At 36.8% G+C, this 21,198-nt stretch overlaps 2 protein-coding genes across 3 annotated transcripts; both read right to left on the reverse strand.

Moving 5' to 3' along the window:
• Positions 1–578: 578 nt before the first annotated feature.
• On the reverse strand, positions 579–5,477 carry LOC120276776 (zeta-carotene desaturase, chloroplastic/chromoplastic). Of its 2 annotated transcripts, none has more exons than XM_039283473.1 (14): positions 5,212–5,477; positions 4,996–5,120; positions 4,698–4,832; positions 4,335–4,407; positions 4,037–4,110; positions 3,319–3,366; positions 2,722–2,966; positions 2,530–2,617; positions 2,377–2,419; positions 2,151–2,307; positions 1,864–1,992; positions 1,699–1,771; positions 1,181–1,345; positions 579–907 (listed from the first exon to the last, which is right to left on the reverse strand). In XM_039283473.1, the coding sequence occupies exons 1-14, from the start codon at positions 5,360–5,362 to the stop codon at positions 740–742; spliced, it is 1,674 nt and encodes a 557-aa protein (XP_039139407.1). In that variant the 5' UTR covers positions 5,363–5,477; the 3' UTR covers positions 579–739. The 2 variants fall into 2 exon arrangements, with proteins under 2 accessions (XP_039139407.1, XP_039139406.1); XM_039283472.1 differs by having other exon boundaries at positions 3,262–3,366; positions 5,212–5,475.
• A 188-nt stretch (positions 5,478–5,665) lies between these two features.
• Positions 5,666–10,258, reverse strand: LOC120276778 (O-fucosyltransferase 36-like). Its single transcript, XM_039283475.1, has 3 exons — positions 8,895–10,258; positions 6,078–6,327; positions 5,666–5,996 (listed from the first exon to the last, which is right to left on the reverse strand). Exons 1-3 carry the CDS (start codon positions 10,169–10,171, stop codon positions 5,820–5,822), a joined length of 1,704 nt encoding a protein of 567 aa, XP_039139409.1. The 5' UTR covers positions 10,172–10,258; the 3' UTR covers positions 5,666–5,819.
• Between the last annotated feature and the right edge of the window lie 10,940 nt (positions 10,259–21,198).

Consider the following 21,198-nt stretch of genomic DNA (forward strand, 5'->3'; position numbering starts at 1 on the left):
GCATGCATATCATAAAATATTTATATCTGTTCACATATTTTATATATCAATTTTAAACTCCTAGCAAAAGAGTATAAAATTGTGATAACCGACATAGTCTAGTGGTTCTCACATGTTTTACATACAATTGGAGGAGTATCGGGTTTGAACCCATCAACTCACAACTCACAAATGCACAGTGAGTCCCTTGTAGAAATTGTGCACTATTCCCCTCCAGTGTTGCTTAGCAGAAAAGATTAATCTAGAGAGATCATTAAACTACTGTAACAAGTGTACGGTACCTTATGATTGGAGGGGTATCAGGTTCAAAACCCCTAAATAACAAATGCACAATGAGTCACTTGCGAAAATTATGCACTATTTCACTGTAACTAGTGCGCTTTCATACCTGCTTGTCCCTTGACTGATTTCATAGAAGACGCTTGTGACCTTTATCAAACATATACATATATATAAATATAATTAATTGCCTGTAGCCTTCACAAACTTTCTCTAATTTATTAATAACACTAAATATTGGACCTAATCGCAAAAGACAAGATCTTTATTTTGGCGAGTGATTTATGGTCAGGAAAGAGTTCGGAGCTCAATAACTCTGTTAATATCATTACTTTTTTCATGTAGTTCATACACATTTTATCACAAGTTTTCACTGTGACTGATACATAGTGAGGGAACCATGTAAAATGACGAAATCAAAGAACGATGATGAGGATCGATGGATATAATTGTTCATTTATCATACAAGACTGAGTTCATCTGCAGTGTCTGAACCTTTCAGCATTTGTTCTGCTTCGATGGCGGAGACTTGCTTGCGAAGAGCTGCCAGTTCTTCACCTGCACTACAAATGTACGACGCCGCTTGCCGGCCTGATAAGGTTGCTCCTTCCATACTATCAATGTAATCCTGCATGTAAACAAGGTATCAGTTTTAAACTTGTAATGTTGATTTTACCCGGTTTCAATGTTTTTCTTAGCAGAGTGAAACTTTCCAGGGCCAATTAAAGCATATAACTGCTGAACCCAAAACACACATTGAACATCTGCTTAATCTGTCTTGCTAATGCAATGGTTTTAACTGTCTGAGACCTTATTTTGTGGTATGTTTAAATCTGAAATATGTTAAAAGAATTTGTTTTGCAGAAAGATGTAATTTTGAGGTTGTGAGTCTGGGATTTACCTGTTTGGTGTAGGAACCGGCGAGGAAGAAATTCTTCACTGGTGTCTTTTGGTCAGGCCTAAATGGATCCTTACCAGGTGCCTCTCGGTACAGGGATTGGCCAAGTTTAACTACTGAAGACCAGAGAAGTTCTAAACCTTGTGATGATGGGAACAAATCCAGAACCTGACAAACAAAGGTTGGTGATTCCTCTTTGAAACACTTAGTACATAAAAAGTACAAAAATAATTTGCACATTCTATGCAAATCAATTCAATATCAGGAAAAAAAAAGTTCTTAAACAAAACAGATTCTCACAAGATGGAGCCCAAAGTTGTCCAAGGGCAGATGGTTGTGCAAGTGAGTGCATGTATCTGTGTATTAATACTTTTATCTGTTTTTTTTTTTTTTTCAGGTTTAGCAACTGGTGATTAATAGAAACTAAATTAGCCAACGAACTTTGAGCAGCTAAATTCAAAAGAAGGGGCCTTTATGAAAACAAAATGACAAGACATTAACAGAAGAATTCAGCAACAAACCTGTTTTTGCACTCTCTCTATAATTGCTTCATTGGGCAAGGGCATGTAGGGGTCACCAGGTGTAAGAACAGCTCTTGATAACAATTACAACAATAGTGAGTCAATAAAAATTACTTCTAAAAAAATGAAATTTTTATCAGAGAAAAACATGATGGTTTTCCTTACTGGATCAAGGACCCCTGTCCTTCAATATAATAATCCTCTGGTGAGGCAAGTGCAAGATCAGCAAAACAAGAAAAATCTGCATCTGGTGTATAAAGAAGATTGTCCAGACCTACCGCCTGTCTCAGTTGCCTGTAGTTCCACGAAGAAAAACATCTTCATAACTATATTTAAAAGCATCTTCATATCAAGGCATATAATTAACAGGATAAAATTTAACAACTCAGGAAAAAATAATACAAGCAACAGATGACAATGATTAAATTGAAAAACCTGTAGAAACAAATTACCTTGATCTTTCCAGATCTTGTAGTTCTGTTACCCAACCATTATACCTAAGCTGAACAGTGACAACAGGGACCCCTACTAATTTATAGATGTTGTCAAATAAATCCCATTCCCTCCACTGATTTGGAATCAATCTCTTGATTCCAGGAACATCACATGCTGCAATTACAAATTACAATAGTTAAAAACAGAGCCATACAGAAACAACAATAATGTGATAATGCAAACCTGCAACATAAACATCTGCTTTGACAATTTGCTTCTCTGTGGCCTGGTGTGTCAGAGAAATTGCAGAATGGAATCAGTAGGAATTTATCTCACATAAGTTGCTTGAATAAATAAATAGGACTTCCAAAAGGTGAAGAATTTGCATTTATTAACCTTAGACATGGCAAGCCCTGTAACATAAGTACTGCCGTCAGGCAATTTCCCATGGAGTATCTCTCGGCATCCCCATCTTAGGTGGAACCTACAAAAGTTCAGAAAGAGCCTCATAAAGATGAAGAATATTTTTCAAATTCCGTTAAAAATGTTTGTGTTGAAAAATTATTATTGTGTGTATCTTCGTCATACCGGCCACCTTTATTTGTGATATACTTTCTGATAGGACCGCTCAAGTAAACATCAGGAGAACCCTTTAGCATGCGCAAAAGAGAGGCTTCAGTTTTTGTGGCAAAAAGAGCAAATATGGTGAGCATGCATCGAGCGCTAATATTGTCACAGTCAATAAACCCAAGTGCATAGGCAACAGGATCCCACATCCTTTGGATACTCGCTCGGGTGCCACCTTTAGACATAAACCAATCACTGAAGCTAATCTGGACAAGAAAGTGTGGATAGTGAGTAATTGAATTTTACACAGCCAGGATAACAAGCTGAACAAACAAAGAGACACTATTCTGTGACATGTAACCAAGGAACTAGTTAAATGATAAATTATAACAAAGAAACAACAACTTATACTATTTAACACAATGGCTTAATAAATGGAGCTTCTGATCAACGACAAAGCAAATAAATGAAACCAGAAACTGTTTACTTTTGCTGTATCTAGTAATACAAAAATGAAACTAATGATTCCAGGCAAGAAAAAGCTTTGGAATACTTTCATACATTGTCTAAATCTCTTATTTGCTGCATGGCGCCATCAGGATCAACAAGAGCACGTACCACTGGGCTTAAAGCAAGAGCCACCGCATTCCTTGCTTTATCATAAGGCTGTTTATAGCAGAGAACTTTAGTGTCATTGCATCCTAGGCACAAAGCATTAACTACAAAAGCAACATTTAAGAAATCAAATAGATCTGAGGAGAAAAGAACAGATTGAATTTCAAATTCAAAGCAAAAGGACAAAAATGTCGCAACAAATTCTTTGCAAAAAAGTTAAAATAAAAACATTCAATGCAGAAAGAAAAATAATGTCCAAAAGAGAATTAAAAAAAAAAAAAGGAAAACTATTTTAATAGAGTTCCTAGTGTTTCACAATGAATGATCAAGGAGAAAAAATTATCCCAGATCACAAAGCATCAACTGTATCGCATTGCACACCCAGATCACCCTTCTGGATGTGGGCTGCTAAAAGAAAAGGCATACAACAAGAACATGATCCCCTGCTTTACAACATTTAGTGAAGTAATATCCATAAAGTTGGTGTTTCAGAGAACTCGCATTTATGCCCAAAAAAATGATAAATCATTTGCATTTTCTTATAATGTGTACAAAGCATGAAAATAGATTAAAAGGCATAGAACTTTCAGTAATGTTAAAATTCTTGACCAAATAATTGGAAATTGAGGAGACTTGTCAACTGTTGCTTTCCCTCATCCAGAGACCAGAAACGAGAAAACATGCTAGAAGGTGTCAGTGTCACAGTAACAAGTAACTTCACCTTGAGTTGATTAGTTGCTAGAAATGCACGTATTCCATGTATTGGTGCCCCCACTGGAAACCGGAAATCAAGTTCTGAAGGAGATGTTGAAATGACATAAGATCCAAATCCAATAAAGTAATAAAGCTACATGTAATAATTCCGAAACCTTGAAGGAGTAATTAATTATATTTGAACTTTCCAACATATGATTGATCAGGTTCTCAAGTCAGTACTAGAACATTACACTTGATCAGAGCAGCTACAAAAGAATTATTACACAAAAAATTTCCTCCAATGTAAACACGAAATCACGTACCACCAACTTCTCCTCCTTTATTTACAAATGTGTGAGTGTGATCCTTCACCAACAAATTCGCTTCAGCACCAACCTGATGAATGGAAACTTGTAAGTGTTAGTAACACAACACCAAAATTAAAAGATGACAGGGTAACTTGTATTGTTTGACTAAAAATTTCAAAACGACAACAACAATAAATGTAAAAGTTAGAGGGGCTTAAAACCCTATATTCACTGCCCCTCTAAACCATTTTAGCTTAAATTCAGCTCTGCTATTGACACAAATTGCTAAATGATGAAGTTGAGGTTGCATTGTCCCCATCTTCACATTTTTAAAATAAACCAAGACGACAACAATACAAACAGTTCTAGGAGGCACACCTTCTTCATAAGACGAAAAAGATTGTTGTAGCAACCAAAAAACACATGTAATCCCATTTCAATATGATTCCCACGCTTATCCACAAAGGAACCAACTTTCCCACCAATAAATGTTCGGCAATCATATATATCAACCTGCACATTAAAAAAAAAAGGAAAAAAACAATTATGAAGTACAATTTTCAAAATTGAATCATCATGAACAAGAAAAATCCAAACCTCATATTAGTAGTAACTAAATAGCAGCAAGAAGCACAGAGAAAAATGGGAAGAGGGGAGCAAGAAGTACAAAACATACATCATGCCCTTGATCTAGAAGCTCCACGGCTGTCGACATCCCAGCAAGTCCAGCTCCAATGATAGCCACCTTAAGCTTAGGGCCTCTATAGTGCTCAGGCTCGGGAGGAAACAACCCTTTGGGAGCTACCATCAAAATCACAAGAAACAACACTTCAAACATCTAAAATTTCGAAATTAAAACCAAAATCTCAATAAAACCCCCACAATCTCTCACCGTTGACGCTCATATCAGAGACCATGTTGTCAAGAGACGAGCGGACGGCGAAGGGCTTCAACTCAACCCTACCACGGCGGAGCTCCGCCCGTCGGAAAAGCTCCCGGCTGGCGCTCCCGAAGGAACTCGCGGGAATCGAAGCAGAGGCCATGAGTGGATTGAATCAGGGCAAATCCGAGAACCAAAGAGGATGAAGATATAGAGAGAGGAACAAGAACAAAGAGCATCTCCGGAAGTGGAGATGCTAATGGAACCGGTTTACGTCACGACGCCGGAAACCAACGGCTCAGATGAAGCCTTTGGCTTCTCGTTTTATCATCGGGTCATTGTATGACGTCCACGTGGACATATACATCGGGTCATTTTCATGCGCATTGGCACTTGTCCGACTGGAAGTGGAAGCACCACGAGACCAACTTTTGAATTATTTTGACCTTATATTATTAAGACAAAATTAATTAGGCTATTTTAAAAGATTTGATAAGCATATGAAGTTGTTTGTAGTTTGTACACTCAATTTACAACAAAGAAATGTACAGGCAATCAATCACAAAAGAATGAGGGGAGGTGAAACTAGAGATATTCTGCAAACATGGTTAAGTTTGTTTTCATTCTTGTTCGGCGATGAAGTTCGGCCGTTCTCCTTGGCAGAGATACTCGTCGCAGTGTGAGGCCGAGCCCCAGCCTCGTCGGAGGCGTGAGATGTCGTCGGTGAATGTTGAACCTGATGATCCGATGAATACGTTTGACAATGCACATATAGTCTTGTCTAACATGGCTTCCACCTGAGTAGGAAGCTTGATTAGAAATACGAAAAAGACTGGTTGGTTGTTTAGAGGAAGATAGATGGTTTGAAGTTTGTTTACCTGACTGTCTCCACCCAGGTGATTCCTGTAAAGTAAGGCATCCCATTTCTCGACGGAAGTATGATCGGGTCTCTTGATCAATGGGATTGTCTTATCATTTAGTACAACCATAGACTGGAGAAGATTGGTTTCACTATCCACGGCATCTGTGGATAAATAGATTGCTGGTGCATTTGCCTTCTCTACAACCCTTACTATGCATTCTGCTGCCTGAGGAATGGGGTAGAAGCAGCTCTCTGCTTTGGCGTTGCTGCATTTGAACACATGCAACTATGTCAGGCTGAAGAAAATTTTCTAGAATGTTGCTCTTCTTAAGTGCAAAGAGAGAGAAATATTAAAAGAATTGACAGTGAGAAACGACAGAAGCTCAAAGTAGAATATACAGTGCCATGAAACTAGAATATCATTTAGTACAATGCCATGGGAAAGTGATTATGCAGTCTCAGTTTTCAATGGGATATCTATTTTATTTAGGAAAATATAATATGAGATCAGGTGTTGAACAATATTTAAATTTCAACAATCAACAGTCATACAAGATGAGATGCCATGCTAGAAATGTACAAGCCTGGAGAAACACATGAATCGTACTTTAGGAGACAAGTTTTTCAGGATATCAGAATATATCACTACCAAAAAACATTGAATGCTTAAAGGGCAAACCAGTTCTACCTTCCGTCTATGCTTACAGGGGAAATCAAGGACATATTTCATGCTACATCTGGTCACATTACTCTGGAAAAAATACATATTTATGCATGATGTGAATCATATGATGACATATCAATCAAACTGCAGTTCTGACACTTACACTGCAGCAAAGATATCAATATCTGTTTATATAAAAAATAAACCTTAAAGAAACCATCATAATCATGTTCTATCTGACATGTATCAATGCATATACATAATTATATTGCCATCATCTTCATAAGAATGTAAGACCAAGTTCTATGAATAAGGATATTGACCAAGAGAAAATTTAAAAATATCACAAACAAGGAATAAAGTTGAATCCTCAAAGACGTTGGATGACTTCCAATAGGTTGATATTTTACCAATATATGGAAAAGATTAAAAAAAAAACCCTTGGGCTATAGAAGTTAACAACAGCTTGTGTACAATAGATGGCAGAATGTTTATAAAACATTAAATAATTATGATGCGATTCCACAACATCCTTGTGTTCTACTTTAACATAAATTCAAGACATCAAATCTAAGATTTCTAATCAGATCAGTTAAAAATCCAAAATCAACAATACCCTAGTCATAATCCTGAGGGACCGTCCACAAGCTTTACCTTCACAAGAAAATCCTGCACAATTAATAGAAAATACACGTTGCAAGCACAAACCAACACCCAAGCCACCAACTTGATTACTCTGCACTAGCACAAGACATCACCCTGTCCTCTCTATGGGTGTCAATTTGCCCACAACCTATCTATAATATATTTCATGATCTGACTCCAAAGGTGGAGAAAATACAGACATTCTAAACACCTAAGTTTCAGTCTCTGTAGTTACATTTTTTTGTTCTTCTTATGCACCAAATTCCTCACCTGAAGAACTCATGTTCTCCTTACCTCACCCTTTCTATGACAACCTTTCCCACTCACACATAATAGTTACAACAACTTCCGACCAGATCATGATTACACTGTTGACCTCATGTTCAGCTTAACGGAAAAACATACCAATAGAGGGTTTCCAATGGTGATTATCTATTCTGAGCATAACAGAATAATTAAGTATAACATAGTTTAACAGGAATGGATTCTTCACACTATGAAGGACAGAAATACAGATCAATGATAATGTGATTGCCCATTTATATGAGAAAGAATGTTACTTTATTTTTTCTTAAAGCGATTATTAAGTCTCTAGAGAAAAACAGGCTCCTGACCTATAAAGCACACCCAATAACATTTACCAACTTCAATGGGTATAGATTTTTCATAGCAAGTGTTTTCTAAATGGAATACTGATATATATATATATATATATATGAATGTATGTATGTATGAAGAAACCCAATGAAACAACTGCTTATCTACTTTGCTCCAGAACATAAAGTTGATGAGGCACAGCTGTAACCAAAATAGGAGCTAGTATGGGCATGGGAACTCGAAGAAAAATTTAAAACTTACGGCAATCAAATTATTGCTCTAACAACCTTATCATAGCTGGTTACAAAGATCTTGGCAAAGCTAGAAACCTAATTTGTATCTCAGCCATCCGATCAACATATTTCTTAAGGAACTTAGTTGGCAATACAAGGAGATGCAAACTTCAGAAATAAATAGTTGTCACTAAAGGAAGAAAATATTACAAGTAATTTGGAAGTCAAATCAACAAATGTTATTTACTATTGATTGAATACACCATTAAGACCTAATCTTAAACAATACAGAATCTGCAAAGCAGGAATGAGATAACAGAATCAGACATGTGCATTGATCAAAATTATTAAGGACTAGAAAGCTGAATGGTTCCCTGTTCACCACAGCCTGACACCATTTGGCTGAAATAGCATATTTTTCGGCATAAATCAGATTATCCTCCAGTTTTTACTAACTTGGGAAATTTTAATCAGGTTATGGAATGCATAAATGGTTCAAATTACTGAGCACACATCATAAGATACAACTAAATGGTCTAAAATAAATAGTTTTCAACATAGCTGACGATCTCTGGTTAATTTTAGCAGCTTAAAGTAACAATTACTGAAGGGCTGAGCAGACATTAGAATGCATAATATAAATGTCATTAATTCACATGAACATGAAAACAAACATAGGAACGTGAGGTCATACCAGAACTTCAAAAAGCCATGCCGCCTAAAATGCAGAGCTATAAAGTTACCACCCAAGAAAGTCTGCACAAACCGCTGTGCAGTTAGCAGTATAAGCCGACTAGGTTGGAGGGCAGTCTTGCACTTGTGAGCAAGAGGACCTCCAGGCTGCATCACCCAATCCTCCTCCACGTTAGCATAGAACAAATCTCCAACAGCAATAACCTCATCGTTAGATAAGAACTTCCCCGTAACATCCCCAGCAACTCTCTTCTTCTGCTCCTTGAGTTTGGCATCCTCAGGCCATGCCACATCAATCTTTCCCAGCGAAATACCCAAGTTCTTCAACTTCTTGAGATGTTCTTCATCCAAAAAACAAGGTGGCGAGGCCATGTAACATATGAACCTATCAATCCTCATACTTTTCTTCTTCATCTCTGAAAATTCATCGAAATTCATTACCACCTTCCTGCCAAAACACTCATTGATGTGGTTGATATCGAGGACACGATCATACTGGTAATCAAATTTAGGGCTTGGCAAGATGAGGGTGCGCTCGAGAAGCGCCGCAAAGAACATGTGCTTCTCCAAGCAGATCAAATGGTTGGACATTTGCCCCGAAGTACAGACTGCGAACAAGTACCTATCTTTCCTCGGCCTCCATTCGATCGCCCTTCTCTCCACCGGCCTCTCAACCTTCTTGCAAACATCGACGCCGAATCCGGACAGATCGGGATCCGCATTGTCATCCTGCGATTTCACCGACTCGTTCCCGGCGCGATGCGAGGAAAGCAGGGCCTTCTGGATCTCCTTGTTCAGCCGGATCTGGTTGATCACCGCCGATTTGAAGTCCTCCAAGGACAAGCTCGAGTGGAGAGTCGGAGGAGGAGAAGGGGAAAGCGAGGGGTTACCAGATCTAGCTTGATCCGCCACCAGCGTGCGATTCCAAAGCCGAAGAAGCGACTCCTGCTGGTTCCGGAGAAGATAAAGCGCGTGAAGCTCAGATTCACGCATGAGATCAGCCGGGGTATCTGGCCGGATGGCAGTGACGGTACGGAAGAGATGGCCGAAGTCGACGAAGAAGTAGACAAGGACGAGGACGACGGGGAGAAGAAGGGCAATAAGGTAACGCCGGCTACCGGAGAATCCGCGGGATAAGCGGGATTTGAGAGCGTTAGTGTCGATCTCGAAGGATGCCAAGCGGCGAGGTGGGGGCTTGGTCTCATTCTGAGGAATGAGGGCGTGGAGGTCCTCCTCCTCGTCCTCCGATGAAGAGGCGGAGGAGTGGTTCCTCTCCATTGGTGGCGCCGGCGACGGAGCTTGGCGGAGAGGAGGGAGTGAAGAGAGGAAGACGACGATGGCGGTGAAGTAGAGAAGGAGAGAGATGATGTGTTTATATATGAACGGCTGGTGATGCAACAACGACTTCTCAACGACATTTCATTATTATGTGTGTATTACGCTTTAATGAATCTAATTAATTTATGTTAATTAAGATTTTAAATGGCCGTTTTCTTTTTCATGTACAAATAATATAAAAATATATAAAAGAGAAATGTTTGTTTTGGAGGTTAATGTTAAAATTTTAAGTTATATGAAAATTGTTGGTTTTTTTGTTCTTAAATGATTACATATGTTTATTTTTGGTTTTATATAACAAGAAGTTTTTATTTTATTTTTTTTATATGGAGTACAGTACGATGCAGTTACTAGCTCTACAACTCGTATGTATGAATTTGGAATCGTTAGTAATTGTCAGTCAGCCATACGAATAGTTGAGAACATAGTGGCGAAGGCAAATGGATGCGTAACACGTGGGAATTTACTGAACAGTTTTGACCAAATTCTGAATCAAGCTCAAAAAAGTTGTTTGATGAGCCTGCATAGTATTAAGTAATTGGTCAGGTAAATTCAATTTCACCATGTCCATGTCAGAGACAGGGGGCAATCATTACACCATTCGTGCATGTCACTACTTATGCGATAAGGAATTTTGCTACTTTAAGACAGTTAGATTTATTGTCGTCATTTACCGAGGTTTCAATTCAAAACTTTATCACTCATGGATGTACATTTGTATGGAGTTAATCCCTCAATATATTTGTCAGTTCACTAGGCAAAATATGAGCATTTTATGTAAGGGATCTGGTATAAATTTTTCTAATAGATAAACAACATTCATTAACTAAAAAGAGAGAATATAAAAATAACAAAGGGAGAGAGTAAAAATTTACTAGCAATGGGCAAACACAAACATTAAAAAAAAAAAACCGTAATGTAACTATCATAAAAGAAAGGTGGGTAAGTCTTCTGTGAGATGACCGTATAATCAAGTCTGATCTTAAGTATTTAAAATACAAAGACAGAGACATAGGATAGTTGTAAGAGCATTAATTAAAATACAAAGAGGGAGGCATAGGATAGTTGTAAGAGCATTAATTAATCTTGATAGATTGAGAGAGCTTATTATCAAGGTGATTGATACAAGATCTTGAGAATGTATGTCCTGTCAATGAGAGATTGGGACCAATTAATTGGAGGTTGATTTAAGGCGAAGCCTCTATTGTGAGATCTTGTATCACCATTATCTTTCAAAGAAATTTGTGTGTTTATCATTGTGTGTTAGATCTAGTGGATTGATTCTCTAAACTTGGCTTTGCAAACTTGAGCATGTTCTGTCAAACAGCATATTACCAAACTTTGTTAATGAACATCTTTGGTTTTGATTGTTAAGTTTATTTTATCTCCTGCGAATGGAAATGTTGCAATTCCACTGAGGGTGTTAATGCCTATGAGGTCAGCCTTTGGGTGCCAATGTTACCTCCCTTTTTACAAATATTTGTTTTAATTATTTAAATGTTTTTGCAGTGTAAGATGTATGAAGTGAAGCAGATTGGTACCGGGTTGGTGCTTATCATATTATCTTTAAAAAAAAAAATTATTGACATTAGCAAGGTTCCTTTGGTCTTTTTCTTTTTCACCTTTGCAATTCCTTTTGTTTTCCATATAAATCATATGTATTTTCTCCTTTTTCTTTTTCCTCAAATGAATCCATTGTAATTAACAAACATGGCTTTTGAGAGACATTGGATAAGAACAGTAATAACCTCATCTTTAAAAAAATTATAATAAATTTCATCAGAAATTGTTTCAAAATTTAAATCAGATGGGCCTTAATTAATGGTGATTGGAGCAACGTACGTTTAAAGTTTTAACAATTTTTATCCTATCCAAGCAGCTTGATCTAATAAATTAATATAGTTAAATTATCTCAACTATTTAAATTTATAAACTTACTGTGATTAAAATATAAACTTGAGTTTATCATAAAGCTTCATAATAAACAAATCCTAGACATGGTAAAAGTAAAAATATACATACATCTAATAATAATAAATAGGCCATCAAACCCTTTGCCATAGTCCAAAACAAAGACGAAACTAGCGCTAGCTAATAACAGCCAGCAATAATTGAAGAAAAAATTAATAAGTTCACAAGCATGGATCATGCCAATGAGTTCAAAGAATCTGCAGACTTTGGGGTGCTCTACATACTCGGTGCCAGTATCTTCGTTTTCTTCTTAGTCCTCGCAATTCACTTCTTTATCCTCTTCCATATGGTCTTGTTCAGCACTGAAGAAGCAGTTGAAGCAGTTGATAAAATAACTACTACTAGCACAACAAGCAGCAGCAGCAGAAGGAAGCTCAATCTCTTGGAAATCATGTCTCATCTCTACTGGTTTTATACTGTAAGGGAGGCCGGCCGTGGCTTCATCTGGGCAATTGTACCTCAAGAATTCCAACCCAATTTGAAGGCATACGAGAAGGGTCGGTATAGACGGACACCTTTTATCATCAAGTATTTGTTGTGCTACCCTTCAAAAACGGCCGCTGACTTTGCTGAGACTTTCACTCGTCATGTTCTTGTCAATCTCGGCTTTCACCATTTATCATCATCTAATATTAATGGTAATGGTAATGGTAATAATAATTATCAGTTCCGTTATGATTGTCGTGTGGGACGTCATTTGGAGCAAGCTCTGAGCAAAAGCTGTTTTGCTCATGAACTTATTGAGAGATATAACTCCATTGATTGGGGTAATGTTGTTGGTGTTCCACCACCACCGACTCAGTTCTCTAGTCTTGAGAGGAAGATATTAAAGTATTACTTCACACCGGAAGACAAGGATTGGGTGAAACCTTTCAACAATTGGTTCAATTGGTATACCAAGACTATACATCAAAGGATCTTTCCATCTCAAGATTATCAAGTGTTTGAAGCTATCATCAAATTTCTCTTCTTTTCTTGTTTGCATGACCTTGTTGCTCCTTTTATCAGTTGGTTTGCTTTATTTGGCATCACTAGTTAGAGTTATTATTATGTTCATTTTCATAAAGACGCTTTCAAAATGATTGATAAATATAAAAATATATCAATTACAGTGGCTTAATAACGTGGAATTTAAGATATAGGCAGGTTAACATGTGGGGGGAATTGTAATTATTATTTATTACAAAAAAATATGTAAGGAAATTATTATTATTATTATTATTATTATTAGATGAGACAAAATAGATGTAAACATTTTGAATCAATATATTAAGCTTATAAACAAAATTAAACAAACATGGAGGACGATAAACATCATTTTAAGATATTAGATAAGAAAATTATTAAATTAAAAAAAAACAAAATTTATCAAAAAGTTTTTCAAAACTCAAATTTATTTATCCGATCAACCAGCGTCCACGGGTAAAGGAGTATAGAAGGATGATCAATTTTGGTTGTATACTCGCTCACCATGATATGTGGCTTATCCACTTTATCAAATATATATATATATATATAATGTCAATCAGCCTTTAATTGGTGGACCATGACATGTGCCTTGGGCCGCCATTTTTGCCAATATGATTCAAAGCTGTTTGCCAAGGTTGGTGTCAAGCCATGTGCCAATTAGACTTGAGGTTGGCACACATTGCTCTCTTCTTCAACCTTTTAGATTCGAATTAGCTTGGACTACAATGGAGGGGTTTCAGGAGTTGGTGCATAACTGGTGGACTGACCACTTCTCTTATGGGATGTGGGGCATTCATTTTCTCCAAAAAGACATCAAGGCTAAGGGATCATCTGAGGCATTGGGCAAAGATTTAGTTTCGGGTCCATCAAACTCAGGAAGCTGGCGCTTTTGCAGAAATTAGAGGAGATGGACATCGCGAAGGAGCTTAGCCATGAATAATCCCTCCTAGACTATCTAGGAGAAATTAGAAAGCAAGAGGAATTATAGTGGAAACAAAAATCGAGACTGCAATGGCTTAAAGAAAGTGATGAAAACACTAAGTATTTTCATGCGTCAGCCAACGAGTGTAAAATTTGAACTTCATTCCAAATATCAAGGTTAACGATGTGGACTTAGTGGACCCCAAGGAAATTGGCAATGTCTTTGTTGCTCGGTTCCCACAATAATTTGGTACTAAGAAGGATTTTCGCTTCAAGGTCAATTAGGGGAAACTTATGGCTAATAAGATTCTTGTGGATCTATCTATGTTGGAATAGCTTTTTCCGCTCGAGGAAGTTAAGAGTGTGGTTTTCAAACTAGGTGGGGATAAAGCACTTGGTCAGGATGGCTTCCCGATTTAGTTCTTTTAAACTATTATGGGATACAATCAAGACTGATCTATTCAAGCTCTGTGAGAACTTCTACTTTAGAAAAGCTAACCTGGAAAGGATCAATTGGGCCAATATTGTCCTCATTCCTAAGGTGGAGACTCTTGAGTCACCAGGGGATTATCGGGTCATCGGCCTGATCAATTCATCAACTAAAATCATTTCAAAAATGTTGGCATCTCGTCTGAATAAGGTCATTAATCAGTTAGTCGATAAGGCTAGTCCGCATTTCTAAAAAGGCGATGTATTCTGGACAAGATTGGTATTGCTGAGGAATTAATTTTTAGTCTCCATAAAGAGGGGTATCTTGAGCCATATTCTAAAAGTGGATTTTGCCAAGGCCTTAGATACCGTAGATTAGGATTTCCTGCTAGACCTTTTGAAGGCTTAAGGCTTCAAGAGGAGATGGATGAGGGTGGATTCATTCCATCTTAAGCTCTTCAAAAGCATCGATCCTTGTAAATGGTGCTCTGAACTGGTACATTCATTACTAAAGGGGTTTATGATAAGGAGACCATCTGTCATCTCTGTTATTTGTTTTGGTAATGGATGTTATGAGTGAAATGTTCTCACATGCTTTGTCCTAGCATGTTTTGCTTGGTGTTCCTTTGGGGGTATTTGGTAGCATATGTAATCTTCACTATGCAGATGATCTATTAGTCATGACCATGGGTGGTGTGGAGAACCTGCAGATTTTCAAGCTGTTACTCTACGTGTTTGAAAGGATGTTGAGTCTTGAAACTAATTTCTCCAAAAACTTGTCTTTTCTATATGAAGAAAGGAGTTTTGCCAGCGGCCAATAAGGTTGCCACCCTGAATTGTGCAGTGGGGCTTCTACCGGTGACTTACCTAGGGTTACCCTATTTCGGGCAGAAAGCCTCAGAGGCAGGATTGGGAAGGTTTAGTTGTAAAAGTTAGGAAACGTTTATCCTCTTGGAAATCGAAACACCTCTCCTTAGGTAGCTGCCTTATGCTCGTAAACTCGATACCATCTGCCCTCCCCACTTACTGGATATCGATGTTTCGATTGCCGAAGTGGATGATTAAGGAGGTTGATCGCATCAGAAAAGATTTCCTATGGTAGGGCTCAGATATTGATAAGCCGGGATGCAAATTGGTTTGTTGGAAGCACATTTGCAGGGCACGTTACCAAAGATGGTTGGGGTATACTAGATCAAAATTCTTTTAACAGTGTCTTACTTGGGAAGTGTTGGTGAAAATTTTTGACTGACCATAATTGGTGTGGTGCTAGTTTAGTTCATTTCAATTATAAGGGGGATAATTGGAATGTGTTCCCTCATCAGATGGGGAGAATTTTTTTTTAGAAAGGGGTGTCTAGTTGTTTACCAGCGCTAAGAAGCTGTATCCTGCAAGAGGTCATCACAAGTAGGGAGACCCTCTTCTAAAATAACTGATAGTTAGATGGGAGAACATCTATGTTTCTGTGGCCAGATAAGTTTTCGAGAGTCGCTGCCACTAATGGCACAATTCATGACCTTCTCCACCTTTTAACTGAAACCCCATTTTCTAGAGGCTCAAAGGTGTTGCATGTTCATAGCCGGTTAACTTCGACACTTGATGATTTGAGTGATAAGAAGAAGTGGAGTCTCACGACAAGTGGGAACTTTTCTGTTAAATCTTTTTACAATTTTCTAAACGATGATGGTTTGCGTTGCCCAGTAGCAAGTTTTTTCTGGTGAAGCCTGTGCCCAAGGAAAATAAATCTTTTCAATTGGTTAGTTTAGAAGAATAAGATTCTGTCGATGGAAAATCTCATGAAACGTAGGTGTAACCAGCTCTCGATATCCACATGTGTGTTGTGTTATGCTGAGACGGAATCGGTGGATCATCTCTTTAGTATTTGTACTTTTGCCTAGCAAGTGTGGGGGATACTTAGCTAGAACTTTGCAACTGCCAGACCTTCCCCAATCTATGTGCCAGGTTTGGACTAGCTGGAGGGCCAGTTTGAGGCCTTCTCAAAGGGAGTTGGGTGATCTGATTGTTAAAGCTTATGTGTGGAATATTTGGCTTACAAGAAATGATCGAATCTTTAATGCTACTCGTTTTTGCCTATTCATGCTATAATTCTGAAGATTGATTGCATGTTATTATCTTGGTTCTTAATAGCTTCAGAGAATGCAAAGGAGAAGTTGCAAGACTCTATGGGCATGATTCGGCATAACTTGGAGTTCCTTGGTTCCCGTGTTGTGGAGGCTGGAGGAGCTTCCATGAACAAGGAGGGTCAGGACGAGTAGTGCCTTTGTTTTGTTGGGCTTTGAGTAGGCCTGTTGTTCCTCTATTTGTTCTTTTTGCTTATTTGTGCTCCACATTTAGTGAACGATTTGGTGTTTGGTGTTTTTTGTATTGCCCTTCGGGGTGAACTGTTTTCTTCCTGCTTTTAATTTAAGTGGTTTATCTATCTTTTCAAAAAAATAAAGTTAGGTAATATGAGGTATTCAAATAAATATATAGGAAATGATTATTGTTGTGCTTTACTCATCAATATCTTTGTTGTGCTTAATTTAGAGGTCAAACACTGGGTCCAAATTTTCACACTCAAATATGGTTCTTTCAATATTTGGCATTTTTCCAAGTGAGAGACTCCTTTGGGTTAGCTTCTACAAAGCTTTGTCCAATATTGCCAATAAGATCAAGCCAAATATTTGAATCAACATTTGCAATCCTGATAAGCTCTATCTTTGGAAATACTCCTAGATTTTTAATATTCCTCTAGCCTACAAACCCACTTTTTTGAACATTTAACTTCCACTGGTCTCCTTATCTATCTCTGATCTTATCTGCATGAACTCAATCAACTAGAATGATCTGAATGAGCTTTTGGTAGACAAGCTAGATTGGACCAGATTATATAAGCTCAAATTTACTGATTCAGAGCCTAATCATTTGGTTTAGCTTCCCAATATTACCTATGTCAAAATTGCCAATGCTATTTACAACTTATTAAACCAAAATTTTTGGGATAATCAGGAAATTTAGGAAGGCTAGCATGCTATGTGGAGACTACTTGTTAATACCATAGTCAAATACTTCCTTTGGAGACTTTTCCATGGCCAAACTCCTACCTTCAACTATTTGTATAAAATTAACATTGAATCTAAGATGGAGTGTGCCTTCTACGGCCTTCATAAAGAATATGTTGAACATGTGATTTGGAGCTACAACATAAGCAAGGGAATGTTGGGACTATATATGTTTCTTCATACATTGGGGTGAGAATGAATACGATTGCAGCTTTCTCCATAGGTGACTAGATTCTTCAAACTTGGAATACTACAATAGGCAGCCAAGCCTTCAAGGCCCTTCTAGCCACTTGTGCATGGAGGTTATGGAAAGTTAAGTGTGGCCTTGTCTTCAACAAGATTAACCAAGATTTCCAAAGGATTTTTCAACTGGCCTTGGTGGGAAAGGAACAGTTTCAACAACAATGCTTTCAGGCACTTCAGGGAATTAACTAACATTACTCCTTTCAAAAATTGAATCTCTCTTTTCCTTGATGCACCTCAGTGGATGATCTCTCCCCCAATGGCTTAGGATTTATCATTCTCTTAAGTTTTAATGATTTGATTTTAGCAGGGTCTTCAGCAGTGGTAGTCCCATACTAGCCTTCATGTTGATCTTGGAGATGGCACTTGAGCAGTGCAGAGTTAGGAGCTTGATACCTATCCACATTTACAGTTATGTGCCAACTTGATCAAGTTGCTCACAAGGGACCATCAACAGACTGATGAGAGCTTCAAAGAACATGTCAACAACACCAAATTGCTTTTCAGCTACTATCCTATAACTCTTTTGTAACATCCCTAGAACTAGAACCATATTGCTGATCTTTTGGCTAACAATGGCAGGAGGATTTTAGCTCTATCCCTCTTTCACAAAGGCCTTGACCTCCCAAAATGGTTGATAGATGCAGCCTCTAAAGTGAGGCCTTCGTTTTTAATGTTTAGTTACCATATTTCATCTTTTTGTTCTAGCCTTGTGCTCCTTTGAGATTGACAAAAAAAGAACAAACTCCTGTGAGTGGCATGAGCCTATAGTTTGTAGTTTTACTTACCAACATGCATCAATGACACTATATATGAAATAATCTCTTTAAAAAATATTTTTATTGCATCCAGGCATTTCTGCAGTTCACAAAATTAAAAGATGTAGCAGAGGTAATGCCAATTTCGGCATATATTTATATTTTGTTGCAGTCCATCAAATATACATCTCACTGTAGTTCATGATAATTATATACTCAGATATTGTGCTAATTATTGAAGATTGAATTGATATGGAATCCATCTTTTAATTACTTGAAGACCCATTGTTCTCCGCAGAAGAACATGAATGACTACTAATCTACCTTATTTTTTTGTCCCCACATTAGGCTAAGAATTAAGAGAATGTAAGAGAGGAAGAAGGGGATTATTTAGATCATTGAGCAATTTGATCTGAAAAAGACAGCAACTGTCACAAATTCATTAAAGTTCACCCACAAGTATCCAGTAGTAATAAAAATTGATATCAACTTGTTCTACTTTGGCAAAATGAAATTTTATCACAACCTTCTTGCAATTTCTAGTAGACCTGTTCCATTGGCAATTCTTTCAAGTTGCTTGCCCTATAATGTGCAGTGAGCCTATAATAGTTTGCAGTTTTATCCTTGAGTTTTTTAGATCACAAAATATAAGGGAGGAATATTGTTCTTCCATTCTATCAACCATCTCAGAGAGACCATTGTTCTTCAATGTTTGATTTGTGTCAATTTCATCAATGACAAGAAGGTGTGTTTTAATTAGAATTTATTTATTTACTTATTTTTTGACAATGGTGGCAAACGCCGCCTCATAGTAGGGTTGTCAAGAAACAAACATATACGTTGGTACATCAGTTATGTGGCTTGATGGACCTCTTAGGGATTTATTAACTCGGGACAAACATCATATAGGGCAATTAGAGTCATACCACAAATTTTCATAAATCGAAATTGAGCTAATAAATCCCCTTATTATGCGAAGAAAAATGATATCCTTCCACATGGACCTAATGAACAACATTGCAACAATATACGGTATTGCACAATACTATTGATTTAGGGATTTGATCCTAGATTTGCCTATTTATCTTTCAAATAACAATCCACTAACAGTGTTGTCAATCCAGAAATTTATTAAACAAATATCACTTGTTAGTGAATTATACTACATTAGGGTGTTATTGGCTTGTTGGGCATATTTGGCTTTATATTTCATTTGATTTAAAGGTGTTTTTTTGCATTAAGTGTTTGGCAATGTTTTAATAACGGGACCGGTTGTCGACCCGGTTAGGCAACCGGTTCCGGTCCAACTGGTTCAACCGGATTTAATTTTTTCAAATAAATAAATATTTAAAAATTTAAAAAAATATTAAAAAAATAAGTAAAAAATAATTTCAAAAATAAGTAATAAATAATAAAAAAGATACAAAATTACATATTGCAATAATGCAAAGTTAAATTACCTTTATAAAATCTCAACTTTACATAAAATTAAAATTTTCAAAATACAAATATACAAAAATACAACTATACAACAAATATTGAAAATAAAGAATTAAATAAAATTTAAGTATACAAGTATACAACAACAACAACAACAACAACAACAACAACAACAACAACAATTTTTTTGTTCAAAAATGAGGAATGAAATAAAACTACAAGTAAATAATGAAATAAAATATAAGTATACTTATACAACAACAACAACAACAACAACAACAACAATAAAATACAAGCATGCAACACCACCACCACTATTAACAAAAATTTGGACTGAGTTAATGACTTTATTAATTTTATTTAAGTTTTTAATTATAAAATAAATAAATCAATTAAATAATTTAAAATAATAAATTAGCCGGTCCGGTTCTTCAGTATTTTATATGAGTAATCGGACTCGGTTTACTGGCCGGTTCCCGTTGAACTGTTGAATCGGTTGGTCCGGTCCGGTTTTTAAATCATTGATGTTTGGTTGGGAAAAGGGTGTGTTTGGAGATTTTTTTTTTAATTTCAGGTTGAAAGGATAATTTTTTTTTACAAAGGTGACAAGTGTTGCCCACGAAGGAATTGTCACAAGGATATGTTTGTACAGTAGTGCACCAGCTATGGTGACTTAACGATTCCTAAGGATTTACCATGTGGGGCAATGATGGCTCTGCCACGTGTGCCTAAAATAATATATCAAAAATCACAACTCCCATAATAAATAAAGAATATCACCTCTCTCAAGAAAGGACCCAATGAATAGTGAATAAACAGTATTATTATAATTCATACTGGTATGTTTACAATATTCTATAATATTTTAGTATGGGAATTCGACCCTGCACCAATCACCCCTATTTGGATGATTTATCACTAGACCATCCACTGATTGTCAAAATAATAGTTTTTGTACAAGCTTGATATATATGTATAATTGTATATATATTTAAAAAATAAAATTTAATGAAAGGAATAACCCCAAATTGTCCAAATTGTTTGGTTGTGTGAATAGTATATATCCCATTCCTCAAATTGTCCCAAATTGTTTGATTGGGGAATAGTATATATCCCCAATCAAACATGACGAAGTATCTGATATGAATTAATTATAAAGAAATTTGTTTGCACCTTA

The sequence above is a fragment of the Dioscorea cayenensis genome, chromosome 15, assembly GCF_009730915.1.
Source record: "Dioscorea cayenensis subsp. rotundata cultivar TDr96_F1 chromosome 15, TDr96_F1_v2_PseudoChromosome.rev07_lg8_w22 25.fasta, whole genome shotgun sequence".
NCBI lineage: Eukaryota > Viridiplantae > Streptophyta > Magnoliopsida > Dioscoreales > Dioscoreaceae > Dioscorea > Dioscorea cayenensis.

Excerpts from the sequence above, each read along its gene's own strand:
- LOC120276776 (XM_039283472.1), bottom strand. The coding sequence starts at position 5,362 with ATGGCCTCTGCTTCGATTCCCGCGAGTTCCTTCGGGAGCGCCAGCCGG. Across the intron at positions 2,308-2,376 it reads AGCAGATGTTTATGTTGCAG|CATGTGATGTTCCTGGAATC; the intron begins GTTTGCATTATC and ends TTGTAATTGCAG. Across the intron at positions 1,772-1,863 it reads GGACAGGGGTCCTTGATCCA|AGCTGTTCTTACACCTGGTG; the intron begins GTAAGGAAAACC and ends ATTGTTATCAAG.
- LOC120276778 (XM_039283475.1), bottom strand. The coding sequence starts at position 10,171 with ATGGAGAGGAACCACTCCTCCGCCTCTTCATCGGAGGACGAGGAGGAG. Across the intron at positions 6,328-8,894 it reads CATGGCTTTTTGAAGTTCTG|CAACGCCAAAGCAGAGAGCT; the intron begins GTATGACCTCAC and ends GTTCAAATGCAG. Across the intron at positions 5,997-6,077 it reads ACCTGGGTGGAGACAGTCAG|GTGGAAGCCATGTTAGACAA; the intron begins GTAAACAAACTT and ends CTTCCTACTCAG.